Genomic DNA, 25549 nt, shown 5'->3' with positions numbered 1-25549 from the left:
TCTTTGAAGAAGAGGTATGAAACTCTCACTTAAAAAGGCAGAAACAGAGGCCATTGCAACGCCGTAATATATCTAAAAGTGGTCACCTAAATAAAAACCATCTGTTTGTTCATAGCATTTAATTTAGTGTTATGCCCATTAAGAATATTAGGGAAGCATACCACCTACGCATTTTTGCCTTCATGTGTTGCTTACAGATTAAGGAGGAGGATGATAAATACATGAATGATGAAATAATTTACTGAGTAAGGACAAAATTGGAAAAGCACGAAATAACTTTAGGAGACTCACCAATAGTGCTTGTTCAGTACAGTGTGCGATCAGTGTTTGTACATGCGCACTTGCGTTTCAAATGTGAAAACAAGCATGGCCCTCACATTCGTTTTAGAAAAGCTACTTTCAAAGGGTAGCATGTATTCTCGTATAAATTTTACGGGGACATCATAATTAACTGATTGTATACCGTAATAAACATAGACAACAACATACAATTTACGTTTTCTTGCTACTTTAGTTTTAGAAGGATAATGTTTTATACTTTCCACGTACGTAGTTTGAATTGTATAAAAGGACATGCTATGTTTTGAAGAAGCTTTATACATTTACAGATACAAGTACTAATCAATACAATTGTTTTGTTGTAAATACACACACACACACACACACATATATATATATATATATATATATATATATATATATATATATATATATAAGAAAAACACTTCCTGGGTTTCTTAACAGTTTGTCTACCTAGAGTTTCGACATCATGCTTATTTGGTTTTGATTTTAAATATACATGATCTTATTTCTTTTATATTTTATGAGATTGATAGCATGTTTACAGCATTTCCTTTAGGCATTTGATTCATTGAAAGAGCAGTAATTATACGAAAACGCTTATCTTTTGATACCACAAAATATGAAGGTAGAAATTGGTTATGACTCTCCATATACTCTGCTCTTTCCACAACTGCCTTGATTACCTTGTTGTATACTTATATAATATTTTTTCCTCCACACTATTACCACTTGATACCTTTTTAGTACACATTCTGTCGGCTAAGTGTTGATAAAGTTTATCTTTGAAACTAAGTATAACGGTTTAATCAGTAGTGAACATGATTGGGAAAATTCTGTCCTTTTCCTCTTGGTGGCGGAAAGGTTTACAGCGAATGAAGTTTTTAGAGGGATAAAACTAATGGGTTTGGATCTATTCATATCTCTCCTTGTATTTCTATTACAGTGTTCATCTTACAACAATGGATCTTAGTGGAATTGACTGGAACCAGTTATAATAATGTAACAAAAGCTACAATACTCTTCTTTATTATTATTTTGTAAAGGAAAGCTCCACTCACTACACTAGACAAGCTATGGGCACGCTTTGAACACCTCGTGTGTAGAAAACACCCGTGTAAACTGTGTTCTTGTTTGTTGTGTGTGAGTGTGAATTTCTGTCCGTAATACACGTGATATTTAACACACATATGACATGTTCTGTAAGCTGTAAAAAAAGCTTCGAATGAATTAGGCGGCCGAAAAAGTTTTTCAAATTTCTAGAAAAACTAAGAGAAAGTTGATTTTCTTGAATACATTCCGAATTTATTATTCAGTGTGTTCTTTTTTTTCTCGAACTATTCAGCATAAAGTTTTGTCTATTCTTCTGAGATAAATAGAGAAAGAGAGAAACTGACAAGCATATAATTTACTACGCGTGCAAAAAAAAAAAAAAAAAAAAAAAAAAAAAAAAAACACTTGGCATAAAAATAAATTTACGTAACCTAATTTTTGCATTAATACAAAAGTAAACCATTACATCCTCGTATGGGAATTGTATTTATTTCTACATTTCATTTCATTGCTAGGTACGTTACAAAGTCACTAAATGAAAGTTTTATTGTCCCTAGACGGACTATCTGTTTGATTTTATCTGTACGCCTTGCATTTAACGAAGAGATGTTGAAGTTTTTCGTTGCTTTTATAAATCTGTTATATAGATTAAATATATCTCTATTATATTACAGATGTAATGTCTATAATTAATCATTACTTACAATCTAAAAAAAAAGTTTCAAATTTACGATGGAATGAAAATTATCCGATACGATATAAAAATTTTCATATTAGCTGTTTGAAAGTAAAATTGTACCACAATCCGACTTCTTTAAAAAAAATAAATAAATAAAATAAAAAAATAAAAAAATAAAAAAAATAAAAAAAATAGCTCTACTGATACGAAAATCACTTGAGATGCTTCCAAATACAAAATTTCAATATTTTAACTCTATATTTTTGTTCCTACATGTAGAATATTGTTCAAACACGACCAAGGTGGAAGAAGATATAAGGGATGAATAAAATCTACCTAGAACAACATGAGGATTATCAGGTTTACCAATAAGAACGTCAAAACTTTAAAATGAGATAGACTGAAAACTACAAATGGTATTATTATTGATATGATGATTATTGTGAAAAGCAATCAATGGCATTACAGTTGGAAGATATCATGCCTTTTTGTGCTTTGGTAGGTGAAATGGATTTTAGAGATCCAATTTTGCAGCACTTTTGCATATATATTGCGCGGTAAATTAGCAATAGTGCATCCAATGTTCATTTTGAGTTCACAGATTATTCGCGGCTTATTCTCATATCAGTCAAAACAGTAATAAAGTCCAAAAAAGTCAAGAAATTGTCAGATAGGTCAAGAAAGTCGAGAAAAAGTCAAGACATTAGACCTGTGGTGTAGGATTTTTCTATCACAGTGATGAATAGCTGAAATAGAGAATGTTTGGTGAGGGATATTTTAGAAGATTCATTAATTGCTCAAAAGTCAGTGTATGCGGCTGTTGGACCAGTTCGTAACTAAACATATCTAAAAACGAAAAGAAGCATTAAAAAGAAAAAAACTACAAATTGAGAAACAGAATGAACAAAATTGGACAGCATATGATCTAAAGAACTTTGGAGGAAGGAAATGACGCTAATGATAGAAAAAAAATTAAGTCATTGAAACTATTGACTCAGAGAGTATGGTATTGAAGACAAACCTTAAAAAGTGTTAAGCGTTTGTATTGAGTGTAAGAAAGGTTTATGTATATGTAAAATTTTGTAAAAATATTAAAATGATATGGCCGTTCTCCATCCAGAATGAAATATGAAGCACTAGTTTCTATAAGTTGTTATAAACAAAGCAAATCTACCTCTCTTGTTATAGCATAGCTTAATTTTTCATCTTCTTATCTTACCTGTTGGAAGGTGTTTTCCATGAGAAGATATTGATTTTTTTATTTTTAATTTCTACTTTTCATCTTTTGTAGAAGTTTATTGAAAAACTAAGGTTAAGATTTCTTTTCATTTAGATTTAAGACTTAAGACAATACAATACCATAGAGAAAAATCCAAGAACGAGAGTTCCAGTTCACATCATTATGTCTTGACAGAGCGCGTTCGGGGAACTTTTCGTGCAATAAGTTCAAAGTTTGGCGAGCTGTGTGACAAGTTGCACCGACTTGTTGAATTATGTATTTCCCCATCCTAATCTGATACAGATTATTGCACACAGCTTAGTTTTGCGCCAACCTAGTCCGTGTTACCAGAAGACGATTTGTATGTTCTGATGTTCTTATTTTTAAATTTTATTTTTGATTTTGCGTCCTCCGATTTGAGATGGATGATGATGGTGGAATGATGGAAGTGAACCCCGAGAAGACCCACGCACACGATATTTCTTCACCCAAACTCACTTGACATGGGTTGGGATAGAGTAAGGAACCACACCAGAAGTGAGCCTTCTATTGACGTTCTTATTTGTAAACCTTTCATCAACAATGGTGGTTCTGAGCAGATTTTTTTACTTTTCACCTTGCTTTCTTCTAACGTTTTGTATGTTGAAATGAAATATTATGAAGGCAATATTGATATTTTATATTCAGAAGCATATCGAGTAAGTTTTGTACCATTATTTCTGATAATTTCTTTGTACAACAGCTATCGTTATATTTTAAACAAATTAATCAGTTTGTATTCCTTAGGCTAAAAAGCTAGCTAGCCTTTATACTTAATGCTATAGCCTGTAAAATGCTTGCCAAATAGCTAAAATCAGCACATTTGTGTGTCGGCGTTATTTTATGATTCCATTTTGTGTAAGTGTGAGAGTGATTGTGTAATAGTAATACAAAGAAACTTCTATACTCTCTCAGAAAACGAGAAGAGAACGCTTTAAATATATTGCACTTTAGTTTTTTCACGAAATCATTATGTGCTCTACGTTATGCACATACGATATGAAAGAATTTAAAACAAAAACATAAAATGTGTTGAAATAATTATTTCTTTCGTATTTCTTTAAAAGAGCTCTTCCTAAAATTGAATAATACAGGAAAGCCCGTAAGTCGCTTGACAGAAATGCGTGTGTAAAACACCTGCACGAAATAAATAGTTATGTATTTCCTTATACAGATACATTTCTTCACACTTCCCTTAGAAATGGCACAATGTTTTATATTTGCTTTGACATACCTAAACCTGATTTTGTACATGACTATTAAATTTTATGCTATAATGTATGTTGTAAAGTTCTCCCTGTGTAGGGGTAGGTAGAGCTTGGTAGAGTAAATTATAGTCCGGTTTTTATCTTGCATTACCGGTTTTTATTATTTAAAAAATCCTCTATAAACAGTATTTTACAGTAATACTAAAATGATGTAACTTCTCTAATGTAAGGTAGAGAAAGATGACCCAAGGCCCGAGCAGCTTAGGGAGGGATCTATACAGAGCTCCGAACAAGCTAGGTGAAGTGGATTGGGAATCCCCAATGCTCCGAAGCAAGCAGAGAGGGGTTTAAGAGTCATAGAGCTCCGAGCAAGCTAAGTGATTGAGGTTGGGAATTCCGACAGAGCTCCAAGCAAGCTAACCGGGAAGAAAGGAAGCCTAGAGTTTGGAAGCAAACTAGAGGTTTTGGGTTGGGTATTTCCTAGAGCTCTAGAGCAAGCTAAAGGACGGATGACCAACCGCAGACTGATTCCTCTCGTTGAAATCTGTTATATAGGTGCTCCAGGTGAGGCGATGGCGCTGCTGTTCCGTCGTCTGCAACTGTAGTACTCCATAGTAAAGTGCACGTGGTAGTTGTTAATAAATAGGAGCACATGTTGAGTGTTTGTAAATTCAAGCACGTGGGCATTACAAAATTTTTCTTCCATAACTACATTCTAGCCTTCTTGATATATGAAGATCCGCCACTGATCTATTCTATTTAACAAACCTTTTGGTAAGGTTATGCCTAACTTCTTGAGATGGGAAAGGAGTGCTTGGGAAACAATTCAAAAGAAAAAAAAAAAAAAAAAAAAGACATGAACTTTGCTGTGTGACTGTGCAGAGAGAAAAACATGGTTTACCGTTGATAACTTGCTACTTGTGCATGTACAGAATGTTACAAATCTCTCAATATTTTGGAAATAGATTCCTTACATCAAAACAAGGAAAAAAGTTAATAAGGACCTGTGGTCGGAAGCGCATAACTTCGTAGTTATAGGGTGCCGAAAACTTGAAAAAGTGAACTTTAAAGGTCCCATAGTTCCACTGTTATAGGACCGATCGTAGTGAAGTCAAGACATCACGGAGGAATTAGTATGTAAACTATCCAAATATTCATCTTTCAGGACTTCCGGTATTTGCACAATCATTTTTAGAGAGGCCGTTTGGGAGTACTTGATCACTCTCCACCTACCTGTCTAAAAATAAGCTAATTGTGAGTGTCAAGCAACTTTTGCTCCTCTATATTGCTAGATATCATTATGTATCTGTCGCTTGCGTTCCGTTCTTTGCCTTTGTGTAATCATTTTACGTTATCGTTTTAATTACACTTACATCTAATGTTGTTTTAATTACTTAGTGTTATTAAAATAAAATAAGATGATCTGGCTATAGTCAAGTTCAGAGTTAAAATAGTTTCATTTAGACTGTAGTAAAGTCTTCATTGAAGCTAAATACCCATTTAATTTTTCGCCCATTTACGAAGAACAAATAACACTTTCTACTTCAAGGAAAATTGTACTCAAACTAGTAGCTTATTCATTCCAAGATAATTGTAAACGACCTAATATATTAAGTAGGTAATTTATGTACTTCAGCTGGTGACTTCGTATTACAGTGATAAAAATGAAGTGATTAAAGTGAATTCTCTATTTTCCTTCAAAATAACATTGAAATAATACTATGAGCATACTACTTTATGTGTATTATAAGTCGATTATAGAAAGAATATTTTACTTTAAAAATATCGATAATATGGCATACAACAAATGCCCTCTTACAGATTTCACATAAAAGAAAAAAATTTTAAAAATGCTTCACTTACAAGCTAAAGGTATGGAAGAAATGTCATGATTGAATCTTTAAGAAAGTTATTAATAAGTACGCCTAACGCTTCGATATAAATGGGAATCTTAACGACACTTTCAGGAAAAAATGGAAATCTTAGCCGTGGAAACTTTTAATCGAAAGTTTCTGAAACGGGTAAAGGATTTTTTTTTTTTTCAGGAAAAGAAAGCATATGCAATGAATACTTCTGCAAGGATCATGGAAAAAGCTTACATTTTATAGTTTAAATATCCTAAGTTCATATACTGTTTCAGTGAGCTAATAAATGTTCCCCTTCTCACTTCTTTCCGGGCGCCCAAGGCATCAATAGACTTTACAGATATTGTATTTTTCTTGTGAGGGAAAGAGCATTAAATTGTTAATAATGTCAATTCGTTTCGATATAATTGCTCTTGGAAGTCCGCCTAACGTTTTTGATTTAACGAAAAGTATTTCGATCTTTTTTAGTTAAAAATATTTTGTCTCTTTGATGCAGGAAAGGATTTACTAAAATTTATTCTTGCATTTCTTTATACCAATTGTTAACTAATGAATTACTTTGCACATACTAGAATATTAAACACACAAATCCCGTACTCTAAATACTACCATTAATTCTTGCTTGCTTACTGTAATGTTCAGTTTAAATTTCACTCGTTTTTATAGTTTTATTTTCTTTTCCCTTTTAGCTCTTTTTGTTGTGTATAGTTTTGTCAGTATACATTACTTACTTCAGTAGATGATTCGTTTTAATACGTGCTCTAGTCGAAAGGGGATCAAAGTTCACAAATCGTTGGAAGAAGGAACCTTATTACTGGGTTTTCGATGTAAGGTAGACAGCATCTGTCAAAAATAAAAGCATATTTATTAAATCTCTAACTAACACTACATCTCCCGTCATAAAATTTTCATATGCTCATGTACTTCTTCATTTTTCATATTTTTGCCCAGAAAAAATATTTTATTATGATATTGTTTGATAATTAATGTTTCTTCTATATGCAAATGTGCTATACTGAATAATTTTATCATTTCAATTTTGACGTAACTTAAGTAATTGCTAATACAAGTATGGCAACTTGAAAGTGAATTTTATCATACTATTGAATCTTGTTTGTGTTTTCTTTTGTGTGGATTTGTACACCATAGCCGATTCATATGTTTGTAGTTTAAGTTAGATGTTGATATATATATATCTACATGTCAGCTATATTACATGAAATTCATATATATATATACCTTTTTTGAACTCATTGGAAAGATATTACCAGTATCATACTGTTAGCGCAAAGCGAAGCATCTGAATCTTATTTCACTTCTCAGGTATCTTGTTATATCTTCTAAGGAAAAGTTCTCACAATGCTTCGTACAGAAAGTAATTTCTGTGTAGAACCTTTCTGACAAGCAGATAAATTTACTTCAAACTGTTAATAAGGGGTTATATTTTATTGGAATCATTATTATTTTCGTTCTTTATTGGCTTCGTTGTGTTTTCATACATTTTTGTCTTTAAAAATTTTTAAAAGTATTCAATTTTTCAAAATTTAGAGCAACCACAGTAAGAAATTTCAAAACGTTAATAATTGAAGCTAAAAATTATACCGGTGCAAAGTAAGGTAGACCGAAATTTGGAATCTTGTCCGACTTACACATATATTAATAGCTACTTTTTGTCACTCAACAAACGTATATACATTGTTAATAAGTATTTTTTTTCTTAAACTCTCAAAATACCTACAGCACAAAACTTAGATGGTTGTAGTAACTAATTCGATGAATAAACTTCAAATTGAATTGAAAATTTTACAGATAGATAAAAAATGTGTATTCTAGATTGTTTTACATTACAATATTTTAAAATGAACTCAGATCTGACGACTAGCAGAGCGTTATAAATTGTATTATAAACTCACAAAAAGTAATCGAAAATGTAATTTACTATTTCTACACATCATTCAATTCTCTTGATTTCTCAGACGATCAAAACGGCAAAAACAATAACAATTATATTAAATATAAAGCATTTAGAGGGACTTAGGAAAATTTTAAATAACAATATTAAAAAAGTAAGTAATAACTAATAACTAGTATGCATAGTTTTTATCTTAAGAATGTCAGTTTCATATGTGTACTCTAATGAATGAAGAAAGAAAAAAACTATGGTTTGCCTCAGCGTTTTGCTAGTGCAATCAAATTGTATTAAGCAGAAAGCTTTAGATATTTTAGTAAAAAGAAGTATTCCTGCGAAAGCGATGTACTGAACAGTCTGAGCTTTATATTTCTTACTATAGCATTTACATAAAAATATGGAAACACCTGGTATAAAAGAACTATCCATTTCAATCACAATTTGCGTCTGAATGGTAGGTGTTGCTGTGATCACCGGCACATTCTATGAGGTATACGACTTGACCAATCGAACAGTTGGGCCATTTACAGTTCAGCGACCGATCCGTGCACAGGTTATCGTGAATCATATCTAAGCTGACAGTGTTTCATAGAGGGCAAATTGTTGGTGCCCGTATGGTGGGAGCTTCCCTGACGAAAGTAGCGGAAATGTTTGGTGTATCAAGAGGCACAGTCTCGAAGATCATGACTACCTACGAGTGTTTCGTAAAAAACGCATCAGTGAAGCACCAGCGTGGACGCAATTGTATTGCGTGACAGAGACAGACACACATTGGGTAGGATTGTGACCAAGCAGATCACCACGGCGCCAGTCACAGCTGAACTAAATACACTGCTTACAAACCCTATTACCGTCAAAACAGTCAGAAGAAGAAAACTTCACAAGCAGAGTATTTATAGTAGATCTGCAGTTCCCAAACCACTCGTGACTGCTGACCATGCTACTATACGGAGACAGTGGTACAGCGCCCATAAAAACTAGACAATTGAGCACTAAAAGACTGTTATCTGATCGGATGAGTCTTCCTTTATACTATTTCCAACTGCTGGCCGAGTTTACATGTAATAAACACCAGCATAAGCGTACGACACGGACTGTCTGTTACCAAGAGTGAAGCATGGCGGTGGTTCAGTAATGATTTGGGCAGCCATATCCTGATGTTCTGCCGGACCCATCACAACTTTGTATGGACATGTTACTGCTAAGGATTACGCAACCATTTTGAGTGACCAGCTGCTTCTCATGATGAAATTTTGTTCCCAGATGGTGATGTCGTGTTTCAAGATGATAGAGCCCCTGTTTATACACCTCACATCGTCCAGGACTGGTTTGATGAGCACGAAGATCACATCGTCATATCTGCTATGACTCCCCACAATCGCCAGGCCTCAATATCATTGAGTTATGGTCAATTTTGGAGACCAAGGTGAGAGCCCGCTATCCACTACCGTTGTCTCTGCAACAATTTGCAACTGCTTTGGCTGAAGAATGTTACTGCATCCCTTTGACAATCATATGCAACTTGTATTTCTCCATTCCCCGTCGACTGCAGGCCGTTGTGCGTGTCAAAGTGCAGGTGTTACTCACTATTAATAAAGATATTATGCGATTTTTCAGGTGTTTCCATATTTTTTCCATCCCTTGCAGATTTTGTTAGACTAATTTACTTGATTTTTTTAAATTAACAAAACACTGCGCATTTAACTCACAAACATAAGAAAGTACTAAATATAAAAATAAAGAAGTTGCAGATAATGCCTTTCTTTCAATTAGGAGACAACAAAAACATTTTCTTTCGAGGCAAATGATTTTATTCTCTTTCTTCTCGCTATTGTAAAAACAATTATTCGTCTTCGTTGATTTTTTTTTACACTGTTTATTACGTGAATTGAATTTTATTTTACCCACTAAAACTCACAATGACACGTCACACTATAAAGTATGTGTACACCATGCACAATACATAGCATGTATTAAATAAAACTAATGTTTATTAGTAAAAATAGAAATTATAATTATTATGTTTTTGTAATACATGTCAAGGTTATACATTTAGTTCGTAATTCGAAGACAAAATATTCACTAGTATAATTTAGTAAGAATACGAGAAAACAATCATAAATTGAGTATATCGTTGTACAGAAGTTAAATTTATTTCACTAAGTCTTCTTTTCGATATTGCTATGATTGTAGTTGCTCAATAAATCAAAATTTAAACGTAATTAATGCCATGTTGTGTAGATATTATTAAATCTCATTTGAAAGATGTATATTTCTGCTTCTATAATTAATATACAGGGTTAACATAAATGATTCATTCGCTTAGAAAAGGCTAAATTTTCAAAAGTATTACATGTACACACATGGAAGATATATATGAAAAGAACCATAAACTCACCAAGTTTGTATTGTGTGGCTGGACGAGTCCATTATCTTTTCTATCGGGTGTGGCAGTATAGCAGTGCGAGGTTAGTACCTGTCGAAAATGGAGGGAAAGCAAGAAAAAAAAAACTAGAGTATCGTCTGGACGTCTGTCGTGTCACCAAAGTGGCATATATTGGTAAACCTTTGTAGAGGGTGTATAAACTTGGTGAATTTGTGGTTCTTCTTGTATATCTTTACGTGTAATACTTTTTGAAAATAGCCTTTTCAAAACAAATGAATCACTTATGCTAACCTTGTACATTCACACATTTTTAAATAAGCAAAACGTATTTAGGTTCCTCGCTATCTGAGATCATCAAATTACTGAGATTCTTTTAATTTGTATATGTGTGCATAATAGTCTGTACACAACAGATCCATTCCAAGTTATATAAAGCAGAGATCATAATTGAAGTTCGGACAACATATCGCCCTAGAATATTGGAAATATTTTTAAAGAGAATAGAAGCTTTTCGTATTTAATTTTTTTTTTATCCAAGAAATGCTGCATGACGTTATATCGTCAAAATATGATAAGACACTTACTTTTCAACTTAAAAAGTCCAAAACTTTTACCACTCTACTTATAATGTTCCAAGGTTCTTAATAACAAAAAAGATATTCAGTATACTTACAAAGACAGAAAGAACTGTTTTTCTTTCATTAGGTATTTATTGAAAAAAAAAAAGTTTAAAATTCTTTTAAAATTAGAAACAGTAATTTCTTCTGTATTTCTAGCTCCTTTGGTAGATGCCTTTAATTGCGTATTGTACTTATAATAATATTTATCTTTTATAACAACCACTTTTTAAAAATATCTTTCACTGTAGTTTGCTAGCTGTAGTTTAATCTGCTTCTAATTTCTCTTTCCATTCTGTATCTGTTCCTTTTCTCGCTGGACTCACAGGAGGAAAAAAGGTGAAGAGAGTGGCAGCAACTGTTGACTTCAGCACTGTTACGTCACTACATATTGCTGTTGGTACTTGCATGAAGTCGTAAATTAATAGAGGTTCTTATTTTTTTTTTTTTTACTAACAGTTAGAGAAACAACAAATTCATAATTTTCTTTTCTAAGTTGCTGTTGCAAAGATATCTGAAAAATCTGTATTGGTAACTAAACCAGCACTATAACCATATCTAAAACATTGAAAAATATATATCTTAAACAATCTTTGAAGAATCTGTATCGACTAAGATGTTTTTTCCTGTAAAATCCAATAAAAGTAACAGAATTTACTTCAAGTAATCTAGATTTGAAATCACACAGGTAATGACGAGTTAAAAAAAATCTGTAATATGCTTCTTTCTGCTTGAAATTGTATAAGTAAGTGCATTTATGATCTTTCTGAATACATACATATAGGTAATATCATTTAAAACAACATTTAAAGCATGAAGAGATCTTGCAGGGTCAGGTGTTATATTTGTATAAATGAGGATTTCAATGTTTAGAATTAATAGTGAAGATAGAAATTTATAGTTACATGTTTCTACTACTTTATTTTTCTTAATGTGTAAATGTTGTGAAGTGTAATCACTATTACACTTTGTCATATTTTTTTACACAAAATATTATAAAGTAAACTATGAAATAAGTTTTCGTTGCTTACTGAGGACAGGCTACCATTAACGAACACAATATATATTAGCAAATAGTATTAATAATTTTTGAAATTCTTATTGTGTAAGTATATATTTTTCTTCTTTGCAACTCAAAATGACATATTTCGCGAAATGCCTTGAAGTGTAATTATTATATTGCTTGACAAAGTCTGTTCTTTTCAGAGGGTTTACAACCAACTTCAATCAATTCATTTTATCTTAAGCTAATGTCAATACCTTCGAAAACTTATGTATTTTCTTTTTAATATCTTGCTTTTCTTCTTATTGTAGAATTTACATAATACTTTTCTCATTATTATCGTTACACTATATTCCTTTCTTTACTTCTCTTTAATTTTATTATTATTTCATTTAATATATTTATTTTTTATCTATTCTTCTCAACACTTCATCACATATGTTTACCACCTCACATCTTGTATACAGGGTATTTCAAAACAATAACGATAACGTTTGGAAGATAAGACAAGACATCAAGATAAGACAAAAAGTATAGACCAACCTGGGTGCACAAATGCTTCCTTTCGGAGTTATAGGCTGCCGAAAACACGATAAAATGAACTCGAAAAGTCTATAGATTGACCAGAAACTATGGAACCTACTGTAGTCGGTCAAGACTTCACTTAAAAACTAGTATGTACCTTATCCAAAACTCCATGTTTCAGATTCCTGCGATACTTCCGCAACAATTTTTATAGAGGTAGCTGGTGAGTACTTCAGACTATATGCCCGTACTCAAACTCCCTCTATAAAAATTGTTGCGTGAGTACCCTAGAATTCTGAAACATGTATTTTTGGATAGCGCACATATTAGTTCCTAAGTGAAGTCTTGGTCTGACTACGGTAGGACCCATAGTTTTAGAGCTATGGACCTTTAAAGTTATTATTTTTTATATATATGTTTTAGGCAGCCTATAACTCCGAAAGGAGGCATTTGTGCACCCTGGTTGGTCTATACTTTTTGTCTTATCTTGGTGTCAGGAGTCACCTGTTAAACGTCGTCGGTGTTATTTTGAAATACCCTTTATGTTCTAACTCAGATCAACCTTTTATTCAGTTTCTAATTTAACTATTATCAATTATTTAATTGCCTTTCTCCTTAATCTTTTATTTCGATGAAAGAGAAATGCAAAAGGTAGTGCCAAACATTGATTAAAAATTTTAATTACTTAACTACCATTTCTTATCCTACTGTAGCAGTAATCACACATCGTATTATAACCTTTCTTTCTCTCTCTGATAATATCAGGAAAAATCATAATAACTTCAGTCAATACAATCATGTTGTTTCTCTAACATATTGAAAGATATAGCTCATAATTTTTAAAATTTTTGTTTCTTTTCTTCCCTTTTTTCATAACTAAAGCAGATTCTTATTTGCTTTTTTTAAAGTACATTTACTGCATGCTACTTATATATATATATATATATATCTTAACACATACTTACTGAAGGACATTTTGCATGTTGTTTCTATAATGTATAAACAAATTTTCTTCGTTGTTGTTATTGCTGTTATTTATTTATTTATTTATTTATTTATTTATTTATTTTTTTTATCTTAGGCGAGTAAGATGTTCTAAAATATCATATTTGATCATTTACATTTGCCACATTATTTGATCAGAATTTAATTAAAAAGAAATCTATCCATTACATATTCCTAAATATTACTTTCTTTTTAGCTGAAATATAAAATGAAGTTTGAACCAGACAATAAGTTTAATTAATTAATTTTCAATTTAGTGTATGTTATGACAATATTAAACTCCATTGAAATGCGTTTGCTTCTATGATGATAATTTAGTTGTGAATCAGCTCGAAGTTTTGTAATTATCGCACTTTGCACTTTTTAATATATATACTTGCACGTATTTTGTGTGTTTGTGTTTCAATCATAGAATCAAATGCATTGGTGGAAGTATATATATATATATTAATCAACGTTTTTAGATTAATAATTGTATTTGTGAATGTATATTAAAAAAAATCGATTTGTGCACTTTAGATAGTTTTTCATTTATTCATAATAATCGAATGAAATCGAACAATAATACCTCATAATCAAAAACAGTATACATGTCACTTTTGAAAGATATAAGTGGCAAATTATCTGAACAAATATGATTCATTTTTCTCGACCGTCATGCACAAATTATGGATAAGCTCAAGAATATAATCTGGAAGTTGTTTATTTCATATTGATTTTTTATACTTGATGTATAGAGTTTATTCTACAAACAATATGCATATATATAGTTTAAACAAAATATTACACAGAATATTGAACTTGATAAGGTGTTTAACTAAATCAAATTGTATTATTTTTAAAAACAATAAAATATTCATCCATTTCAAAGTTAATTCTATTGCATTAATTCATGATACACAGGTACAAAAATTTAAGTAATAGTTCTTTTAAAAGGTGATTGTATTATAGCTGTATTATTTCTGTAAATTTCCTTAGTTATTATGAAAAATAAATGATTATAGAATAAATTGATTTCCAAATTCTGTAGAAACATCCAAACTTCATTATACATGTTAAGTTTTAGAAATAAATTGTTGAAAAAAAATTCTGAAAATGAATTAATTGATAAGAAGGGAAAAGTTGTAATTTTTACCCTCAACCATGAGAATCATATTGTTTGTGGAGTAAATTTCATAAGTGTTTGCTGGTTTAACTACTCTCCAAGACATGAATGATAAGTGTTGTTATTAATAAATATTAAATGTCCAAAAAATGGCAAACAAATATACAAGCAATTTGAATCATTAATAAGCTCTTTTGTACGCTACAGCAAATGGAATTGTAGAAGTTTTTGCCGAAATTCAGCTCTTAAAAGTCGATCTATCAATTATTTCCTCAGTTGTTGCTTATTATAAGTCTTGACAATGGTGATCGGTGGAGTCATTTAAAGTCTTAACAGTGATGGATTAAGAAGACTTTGAAAGTATTTATAATGGTTACTCAGAAAGTCGTTGAAAGATTGACAATGATGACTGAGGAAGTCACTGACATATAGATTCAAATCAATTTAAAAATAGTCTATTAGTTGTCATTTATTAGATATATAACCTCATATAGATTTAAAATATTTTTCTGAAAACAGACAAACTACTACAGTAAAAAAGAAAACTCGTGTTGAATTACTGTACGTCAGGTCAGCAACTTGTTCTAAATACCTTACTTTTCACTTTAAAATACTTTAAAATTGCGAGGATCTTAGGAATTTTCGCTGCTGTATTTCTTTTATGTGACCAATCGGTCTATTTTCATATATGTCAAGCACTTAAAAAAAAAAAAAAAAAAAAAAGCAGCGCTTAACTCGTTGTACTTACTGATATTTGGCACTAAATCTTTCAAATGATTTGGTTTTCTTTTTTAAAAGTTAATCGCTATTTGCTCATGATAGTAGTAGAGCAAGGAGGAAATTAATATGTATACATTTTTCGTATATATTACTAAAAATCATAAATGTCTTGGAGAAAATATTTAAGTAATATTCAAATTATTAGCAATATACTCATAATCGGCCATTCGACATGTACTTTATATGTAAAATAAAGAAATTCATACTTACGATATGATAAGTTATATCTTTAAAAACTTCTAAAATCTTATGTATGGAAGGTAATTACAGTATACTTACAAACAAGGGGAAATTATCTTAACGTAAAAATTAAGGGAATTCCGCCTTTGTATGTGTAAAGGATAGTTCTTGTTTTAAAAAAGTGACTACATTAATTTATATCAGGATGTAGGTAAAGATGTATGCCTTAAAATATATATAATTCCAAATAATTTCTCAAATTTACACATGAAAGAAATTCGTCATGTTGTAAGGCCGTTTATGAAATTTATTTACTATTATAAATTTTGTTCGTTACGTTTTGTTGTTGCTGTTTTTGCTGTTATTATTATGTTTCTTTAAATATTATATATGGAATTTGTTGATAACTGCCTACTCTTTTTTTCTTTTTTCTGTGTCTTTCTACAGACTTAGATCGGGAGGAGTTTCAGGTGTGACATTGGGTGCTTGGAAGACTCAAGCGATTGTAGGTCAATTAACGAAAGCCTTGGTGACCCTTCAGCCAATCAAAAGAAAGGAAGTAACATCATGGACTGAACGACAGCGCCTGGAAGAGAAGGAAGGCCCTCGTTATGGTTATTCATCAGAATATCCTCTCGGATGGATCTCTAGAGCTGCAGATGGTAAATTTGTTCTAGATTCGACCACCAGTAGCAGTGATGAAGGAGGCTTTCTACCTAGAGCTCGACCTGTGGCATCTACCAGCCTTAGACATCGTGGTGGAACCCTAAGACAGCCTCATTATACGGTTGCTGTCTCAGGAGGTGGTGATTGGCAAGAAGCTGGTTGGCGTCGACCGTTAGTTGGATCTCCAAGTCAAGTATCTCTCCGAACGGACGGCTCCGGAGAGAGTACCCTAGGACGTCTTGCAGGAGAGCCAGTGCAAGCCATCTATGCGCCAAGATTTCGTGCGAGTTCTCCGGGCCCTCTTGCTCCACAATGGACACCAGCAAATTTCAGTGATCTTAGTTCAGTTCGACATTTAAGTTCTGTAGAGCGCTCTTACCCAAGTTCGTTACCGATTACTCCAAGCTATCTGCAGGATCCAGCATCATCTTTAAAAAGTGTTCATGAAAAATATAGTCAAGAGTTGCCCTCTTTAAGGGCAATTCACGAAGAAGCCGCGAGGTGGCAGCAGGTGAGAGCTGAGGTGCATCGGGATCCATACTCAATACCTACACCACTTTCACATCATAGAGCCGTGGAACGACTGGGTCTACTAGAATCTGGTAGGCACATTCATGCTCCTGCAGTTCCGTATTATCAGCATCCTCGTCCTTCTACAATGCTCCTTTCACCCTCACCTCCTATTCAGCCACTTCATATTATCCCTGATATACATCCTCAGCCTCAACCAGTTCGATATACAAGACTGACCCAACAAGATCAGAGACCTCTAGCAACGAGTTCCCCTCCTCGACCACGTGTCGTATTTAGAGCTCCGACTCCTCAACCTCAGATAACCCCTGTCCTTGTTCCTCATGCCTCCACCGTTCCAGCACAACCTTGGGACCTGCATACACCAAAGCCTCGCACTATGCTGCCACCTGTAAGTACAAAACCAGTTTTGGCGACCGGAATGCCGCCACGCACGCGTCCTCGCACAAGATACCTCCATCAACCACGGTCGTTGGACGGAGGAAGCCTACGTCACGCTCGAAGTGCTCCGGAACTGGGGACAACCGATTCACTGCGGGCTAGTGTTACTAGTGGTTCGTCCCGTGCTTCGAAAACAAGGGAGCAAGAACTCTTAGAAACTTCTCCGGAAAGTCGTTCTAGCTCTAGTGGATTTGGAAGCAAGAACACGTCACAACAACAGAGTTCACAGTCAGGACAATCCCAAGCATCTCCGCTAGATGCTTCAACTAGTGCAGAATGGCGCCCACAACCAACTGTGATGGAGCCGGTACCTCCTTATAGACATCCCCCACCACCACCAGTGCACCATCATCCTCCACCATTTAGTCATCCTGCTTGGACACCCCCAATGTTCCGAGGTGCTGCTCCTCCTGTTTGGATAGCAGGACGACAAGTACACCCTCAGTTCAGGCCTCCTGCATTTACGCAAATACATCCTGCAGGTTACTTCATGCCGCACCAAACTCGAGGATCACTTCCAAGACGATACGAATCACCACTGTCTTTGGAACGTGATGTTAGTTTGGAGTCTCCACAACATTCAGTAAGTGTTCCATCAGAACCTAGTCCAAGAACACCAACTGGTCCCCTAGACGCCAGCGTGGATGGCCATTACGAGTTCGACGCAGTATTTGGTATAGATGGCACTCCTATATCTCCTACTCCTGCTTCTTCAATGCCTTTACCTGGTCGAGGTCGACCAAGGCAAAGGTTTGGTAGTGCAGAGAAAGGAATCAGTGACTCCGAAATTTATTCCTCATTATATCCAAAACCAAAAAGAACATCAAAATATGATAATATTGAAGCCCGTGTTCAAGCTATGAAGGAGGAGTTCCACGAATATAGAAAGCGACAGGCAAAGCGAACGAAAGCACGAGAACTAGAAAGTGCGTGTTAAAGTATTTGTGTGATGTGTGTGTATGTTATGCTCTAGAGAACCATCCTGTGAGTCTAGTTAGTCACTTCTAAAACCATACTTCAACGTTAAAAATAATAATAATAATAATAATAATAATAATAAAAACTGTTCGGAATATCCGTTTAGATTTGCGTAAAAAAATCTTGGTAAATAACAAAAAAATATCAATATCTGGCAGTTACTTGAATTTTTTAAGTCAATGTTTCATTTACACTTTATGTAGGACGTTTACTAAACTTGTCCAGCAAACGATTGTGCTTATTGTTCATGTGACACACCCAAAAGAAAATAACATGTTTCTTCCAGTTGAAATTTGACACTTTATTGAATTTTGTTTGCTAACGAATGTTCATAAAGACTCAGGAGTTTAAGTTTTTTTTTTCCTTCAAGTATGTTCCCTCATTATATTAAGGCAAATTATGAATTTAGGTAGATTGTGTACACGTTTCACATGTAGTTCTATGTTATTTATATTATTTCTGTACAAATTCGATAATTGCTCACAATATATTTGATCTATTGCATTCTAGAAAGATTCTACACATAGTAACGGAAACTCCAACATTATCAAACGCGAACTTAACTTGCTAGATTGTAGATGTATTGATGTTATTTACCAAGATAATACACAGAGAAAATAAAATAAATTAAAAAAAAAAAAAACAGAAAAATCACACAAAAAAACAGTGAGGCAGTATGTGATGAGAAGGATAAAAAAGGCAAGAGGAAAAATATTTTAGTGCAATTGCAGTGTGTGCATTAATTCTAATTTCTCACATTACTTTTTCACTGGTGCATCGGTGCAATTCAGTTGAAAGGTGAAGAAGAGAAAAATATATATATAACATGCTCAAGTGTAACTTGATCCAAGTTTTTAGAAAACAAACTAAACAGAACCAAATGTTAAAAATATATAAATATATATATATATATATATATATATAAGGAAGAAAACGAAGCAGATATATAAACTAGAAGAATATAAACAGAAAATCAGTGTTGTTGTAAGAGAAATAAATTTACACAGACCAAAAAAATCATGTTTAGAATAAATTAAGCGCAGAAGAATTTAGAATATTTAAAAAAATTATAAATATGTGAAGCCCTTTGGGGAACTTATCTCTCGAATACTGCGTGTATGTGTGGTTTAAATTGTTAAGTAGAATTTCGTCTCTATGCCATTTCATTCATTATTTGATACGAACAATATTTAAAACAAGCAAATTATGTTATTAAGGAGTTAACTTAAAAAATATAAATAAAAACACAAAACCAGAATGTGTTATGAAAAAAAAGTTAAGATCTTATAATACTATATATATAATAATGTATAAAAATACACATAATGTAAAAAAACATACACAACACTGGAAATCAATTCTTCTTGTTGCATTTTTCCTTCCACAAAAGTAAGCTAAAAGTGTTTATTCAAGAGCAAACTATTTGCCCTTAAAACAAGTGAGTTAGAATTTGTTATTCTGATATTCTAAAAGAAATTTAAAAAAAAAAATGAAAAATGTGTTCGAATGAATATTTTCAGACATATTTTCTTTGTGTAGTGGAAGTAAGCATTAGAAGAAACACATACATGTACACATATTTATTATTAAGTTTGTTCCTTCTTCAGTTGCTTCTTTCTAATAAATATAGTAAAAAAAAAAAAAAAAAAAAAAAAATAACCCTGTAAAATTAATATTGAAACGTATATTTCAGATCAAAGAAAGGTAATGAAAAATGAAAAAAATCATAACAAAGGAATTAAGTCAAGGGATATAGCTAAATTCAAAGATAATAGAAGTTCAAAGATGTTAAGGAACTACAATATTGTATGCATATGATATAAGTCCTATCGAAGAAGATAAATCGCAAATCCGTGCAATAAAACCAATATAAGTAACACAAAACTCCTAAAATGTTTCAATCTTACTGATACAAACTTACCGAACTTGTTATTACGACTTAATTAAACAATATATATATATATATATATATATATATATATATATATATATATATATATATATATTTTAAAATTTTGTTACAATATTATAATCTAATGTTATTTTAGTGAAATGGTTAAAAAGTGTAAAGTAAAATTTCGTGCTTAATTCGTGCAATATATATATTTTGAAAGAAAATAACCATTAGTTTCCTTTATAATACAAAAAAAAAAAAAAAACCGCAAAAAGCAGAAAATAAATATTCATTAAATTTAATTTATATAAAATTCACAATACTGTAAAATGGAAATGAGAAAAAGTTTTAGGAAATAGTTTAATATAAAATGAGAAAGATCTTACTTGTTTCGTAGTAACGTGCTTTAAATGTTAATTAAAATAAGAAGAATGTAAAGTATAATTGAAGAGAAACAATATTAAATAATTCTCCTAGCAGTAAAAGTAATTTAATTGTTTTTTCAAACTGATACATTCTGAAGTGCTTTAAAGATTTTTAATTAAGAATTTCATTGAAAGTAAAATAATTCATGTTAATAAAAAATAATTTTCCGGTATTAAAAATGCTTCAAATTTTGATTGATTAATTGATTGATTGATTATGGAGTCAGCTTCGTAAATATTTCAAAGTGTCATAAAAAATTTCGCAGAGAAAAACGCGATATATATATTTCCAAGAATTTGAGTTGAAGAAACCTCATAAAAATTCTTCTAATAGCGTATTTCACACAAAGAAAAAGTGTATATACAGTATACATTCGAACACATAAAATATTATATTACCCCTTCTTTAGGGGGAAATTAGTTGTAAATGAATGAGTGCAAAGTTGACTTGCACACTGTCTGTTCACAGTGTATATCAAATAATGCTTTTTTATTATTTTGAAAAGTACAAAGTTTTCTTTTTTTTTTTGTCAGTTTTTAGTTATTGTTATTGTAATTTTTTTTATATTGTAAATTTAATGAAGTAAGAGCTAAAGTTAATTGTGGTGTATTATATTTATTTTGTAGTCCAAAGGTGTGTTTCGTTTCATTTTTGTTTTAAGGCCAGATTTCTGCTAGATTTTTACAAGCAGAAACATTAAATATATGTGTAAGCTAGTGTGGTCACTAAAACTTTATATTGTTTTATTGTCCCTGTCCTCAAAGCTTAAGCTTGTTGAGAAGAGGGTGTGTTCGTTAGAATGTTATGAAAGAATATGATGCTTCTATTTAAGAACATTTTTTTTTCAGGTTGAATGGTACAAGTAATGACAAGTCTTTGAGTTTTTGAAGCTCAAATCATTCAATGTTTCTTTTGTTTGTAAGCTTTTAAGATTAAAACTGATGGATTTTTCCCCCTAAATAGATGAGTATATTCTAACAATATCGAGTTGAAACTATGTCGAGTGAACAAAGATACACGATGCTCAAATTTTTAAATTTTCAAGGCAGATTTGAGTATATCTTTAACTTCTTTGATTAGAATACGTAAATATTACAATTAAGTTATCTACACCGAAAAATATGAATAACTAATATTGAATATTTTAGACACATAATAATTACTTCTTTTGCTAATAACTTAGGAATTCTTAAGAAGCTCATTCGTCTTATAGTTATTTATATTAAATTAATGATAAGAAGATGATGTATATTGCCGAAGACTGCAGATTGATATGATAGAATTTAAGATCTTTTTAATTTCGTTTTTCCTTCTTTTCTTTCTTATTTTTCCTATCCTTTTTTTTAGTAAAAAAAAGAGAGAGGGAGAGACGCAATAGTATGTTCAAACTTCGTACTATATTGAGTCAAATTAAATTTACATAACTACGATTTCAGGTAATCTGAATGTACAAATAGTTACTATATTATTTTCGCGAAAATTATTTTTGTTTTTAATGGTCAAAGACAGATACTTTGAATTAAGCTTCTTTCCTAGATGAGCATTTTTCTTCAGAAAATATGAAAATTTTAAAAAAATCAAATACATGCGAAACATTAGTCTTCATATTATTATACCAAAAATAATAATATAGCGAATTAATAGAAAATCAGAATATTAAATTGAATATTGTCATGTGACAAAAGTTTTAGAAAATACTTTGTGTTCTTTTTTCCTAATGAAATAAAGGAGACGTGTTTACAAAGACATATTTTTTAATTTGAAACATTATATTCTTCTTCGCTAAGAGTAGCAATATATATAATATCAAATACAACTTTAATCTAAGATTGTATTAATATTTATTTCAAATTTTTTGTGCGTAAATTGTTGATGTAATGATATTGAATCTGAGCGTGAAAACTGCTTGTAATAAACTGTACTTTATTGCTTTAATTTTTACTGACAAAATTCATTGGAATTTTTTTCTCAGAAACTGTATACACATTTTTTGTTTGAAGAAAATTTTTAGAATTATGAAATTCATTAGAAGGAGTTTTTATTTAGAAACGTAATTTGTTAGATTGAAATTCTAAACATCATTAAGTTGTAATTATCTTGTTCCTGTATATTTTTATGAAATTGTGTTCTTTGTAACATGCTCAAAATTAATCCATTGAAGTGCAAAGTCATAAATTCTAACATTTTGTACTATATAATGTGGGGATTTCTTTCATGCCTTTGATACATTTTAATTACGAAAAGTCAAACATTGCATGATTCAAGTTTCAAACTCACGGCTGCCACTTGTACTTTAAGTGTGTGAAACTTGAGTGTGTGTGGATATTTAGATGAAGGCTATTTTCAATCAGCTCTGCTATTTTTTTAATTGTCACCAACAGAAAGACAAGGAAATCAAATCTTTAAAAATCACAAACATTACTAAATTTTATTTTAGACTTAGTAAAAAGTCTTTAAAAAATTAAGAGAACCTTAAGCTTATTCGCGGTAAGCTTTTAATTTATAATTTTATAATTGTTTTTCTTTTGTTATTTATTTATTTTTTTAAAATGAAAGGAGATATAAAGAATCAGCGTCTAAACAAACATGTAACGAATTTTAACTTACAATGAAAAGAAAAATTGTGTCATTTTGAGATTCTTTTTGTATTAATTAGATGAGACAATTTTACGCGTAGATTTCAGAATATGAATATTTAACAATATATAAATATATATACATACATACATACACATAACAAAAATTTGTTCATGGCATTTTTCATTACCAGAAAATAATTTATAAAAATAAGAACGCAAGCATATCTCTCTTTCTTGAAATCAACCAAAAGGAAAATCATAATTATTTCAACGTCTTTGGGTAGGCGTCTGAACGAAGCGTATAATCCCTAAAATATGTTGTTTTTAAGCTCAAACGAGCAAAATTTCATTGTATTTTCCGTTTTACAATAGATAAATGAAAAAAAGTTTAATTAGCAGTCAATGAAAATATATGATTATCTTTCATCATAATTAAACCAAAGAGATAGTTTAAAAAAATGAGGAGAAAACATTATCAGTTTAAAATAACGAACACTATTAGGAAGTTTTTTAAAAATAGAACATTTTTTTTTCTAAAATATTTTTCAGCCGTAGAGAAGACGAAAAATCTGAGAATACAATTAAATTTATTTTGAATACCAGAATGATTATTTTTATGTTTTTGTAACGCATTGTAAATTAATTTATTTTGTATGAAATATTGATATCTGAAATTACTTCAAAACTGGATAATTGAGTTGTAATTAATAAAAGAAAGAGAACAATAGACTAAAATTCATCTCCCCACAAAATACATTTAAAACTGAACAGAAATCATATTGTTCTGCAAATTATTGGAATCCTTTATCAGGATTTTCAGACATCCAAATGAGCCACAAGTATTTTACCCTAACGTGAAATAAGATAATACGAAATAAAAGAATGTATATAATACACATTTAAACAAGATATTAAAGGCTGCAATATGCTAAAAATTTAAACAGTAATAGAATTTGTAAAATAATAATAATAATAATACGCACAGGTAAAATGCCATTCTTGGCGTCGAAAGATGCTCAATTTCAAGAGAATTACTTCTTGTTGAATTACATCGAAATTTGTGCTTAGACACGGAACATGTCTCATGATTATCTTCTAGCGAATGATGGAATTTATTTACGCTAATTTATTTTGTGTTAGTTTTTAACAAAATGCTATTTTGATTTCTAGGGGAAAATGAAAAAAATATTTAGAATCTGTCGTCTTCATCAACATAATTCTTCTAGCATTAAATAGGGTAATTATTTGTTGAAACTGGTACTGTTATTGTAGAAGTGGTACGGTAGGTATTTCACATGATGTAATGGAGTCAAAATCAAAATGATAGGATAAGAAACATATTTTAATTAGAAAATATAAACAACTAACTTTTCCAGTGATACAAAATTAGAAATGCATTCTTTCAATCATATTTAATGATAAGCCTATACGTAGAGTTGTTTGATATACATATATTTAAATGACATTCGGATGCAGAAATACTAACTTTTACAATTGTAGGAACTTTGTACCGCAGTTACCTCTTACGTTTTAGGAAAAAACACCTAAAAAATACCAATAACACCTGTTCAGACGTCTACTGAAGAATTATATCAAAATACTTTTTAACTGTCTTGTGTGTTGTAATTGGCATGCTCATATAATAGTTGATTTTTTAAATAATGATAAAAAAAGTAATTCTATACATATATATTGAAGAGGGAGAGAAATATAATTATGGTGTCAATTTATGAAAATTTTGAAACATTAGAATGTTGTTTTTTATATCTATGTGAGGAGACTGTGTCTGTTTCTGCCATTAGGTGAGTTTGAAGTGATACACTGAGCAGTTCTTTAGCTCAGTATTCGAATGGACATTTAGAGAATAGAATTTAGATGTAGCTGTTGGAATAGATGAAAGTTACTCTGTAACTATGATGTATAAGAACATGAAATACAATAATGTTGACACAGTGATTGTTGGGTTTGTTGTTTCTTATTAACTTAATATGTCAAAACCCTTCTGAAGTTATTATATCCTTAATTAAGGAATTATGTTATTTTTAGTGATGTTCACATTTCAAGACATTTTCGGCTTTCGGTCTTTGGAAAAGTCGAAGATCTGAAAATCGATTTTTCGGTTTCAAAAACTGAAACCGGTTTTCCGGTATTTGAAATAATA

At 31.2% G+C, this 25549-nt stretch overlaps 1 protein-coding gene across 6 annotated transcripts in view; it reads left to right on the top strand.

Annotated features, from left to right (window-relative positions):
- LOC145690290 (protein turtle-like) overlaps nucleotides 1-25344 on the top strand; it is a 614494-nt gene extending 589150 nt beyond the window's left edge. For all 6 annotated transcript variants that reach the window (XM_081765062.1, XM_081765061.1, XM_081765059.1 and 3 more), the window contains exon 16: nucleotides 16321-25344. In XM_081765062.1, the coding sequence (XP_081621188.1) occupies nucleotides 16321-18448 (2128 nt within the window). In that variant the 3' untranslated portion in view covers nucleotides 18449-25344. The remainder of the gene's footprint in view (nucleotides 1-16320) is intronic.
- The last annotated feature ends 205 nt before the right edge of the window (nucleotides 25345-25549 follow it).

Source organism: Thermobia domestica, chromosome 7 (genome assembly GCF_964235325.1).
Source record: "Thermobia domestica chromosome 7, izTheDome1.hap1.1, whole genome shotgun sequence".
Classification (NCBI taxonomy): Eukaryota; Metazoa; Arthropoda; class Insecta; order Zygentoma; family Lepismatidae; genus Thermobia; species Thermobia domestica.
The sequence above is the reverse complement of the archived record's forward strand: the minus strand, read 5'-3'. Positions and strand labels throughout refer to the sequence as shown.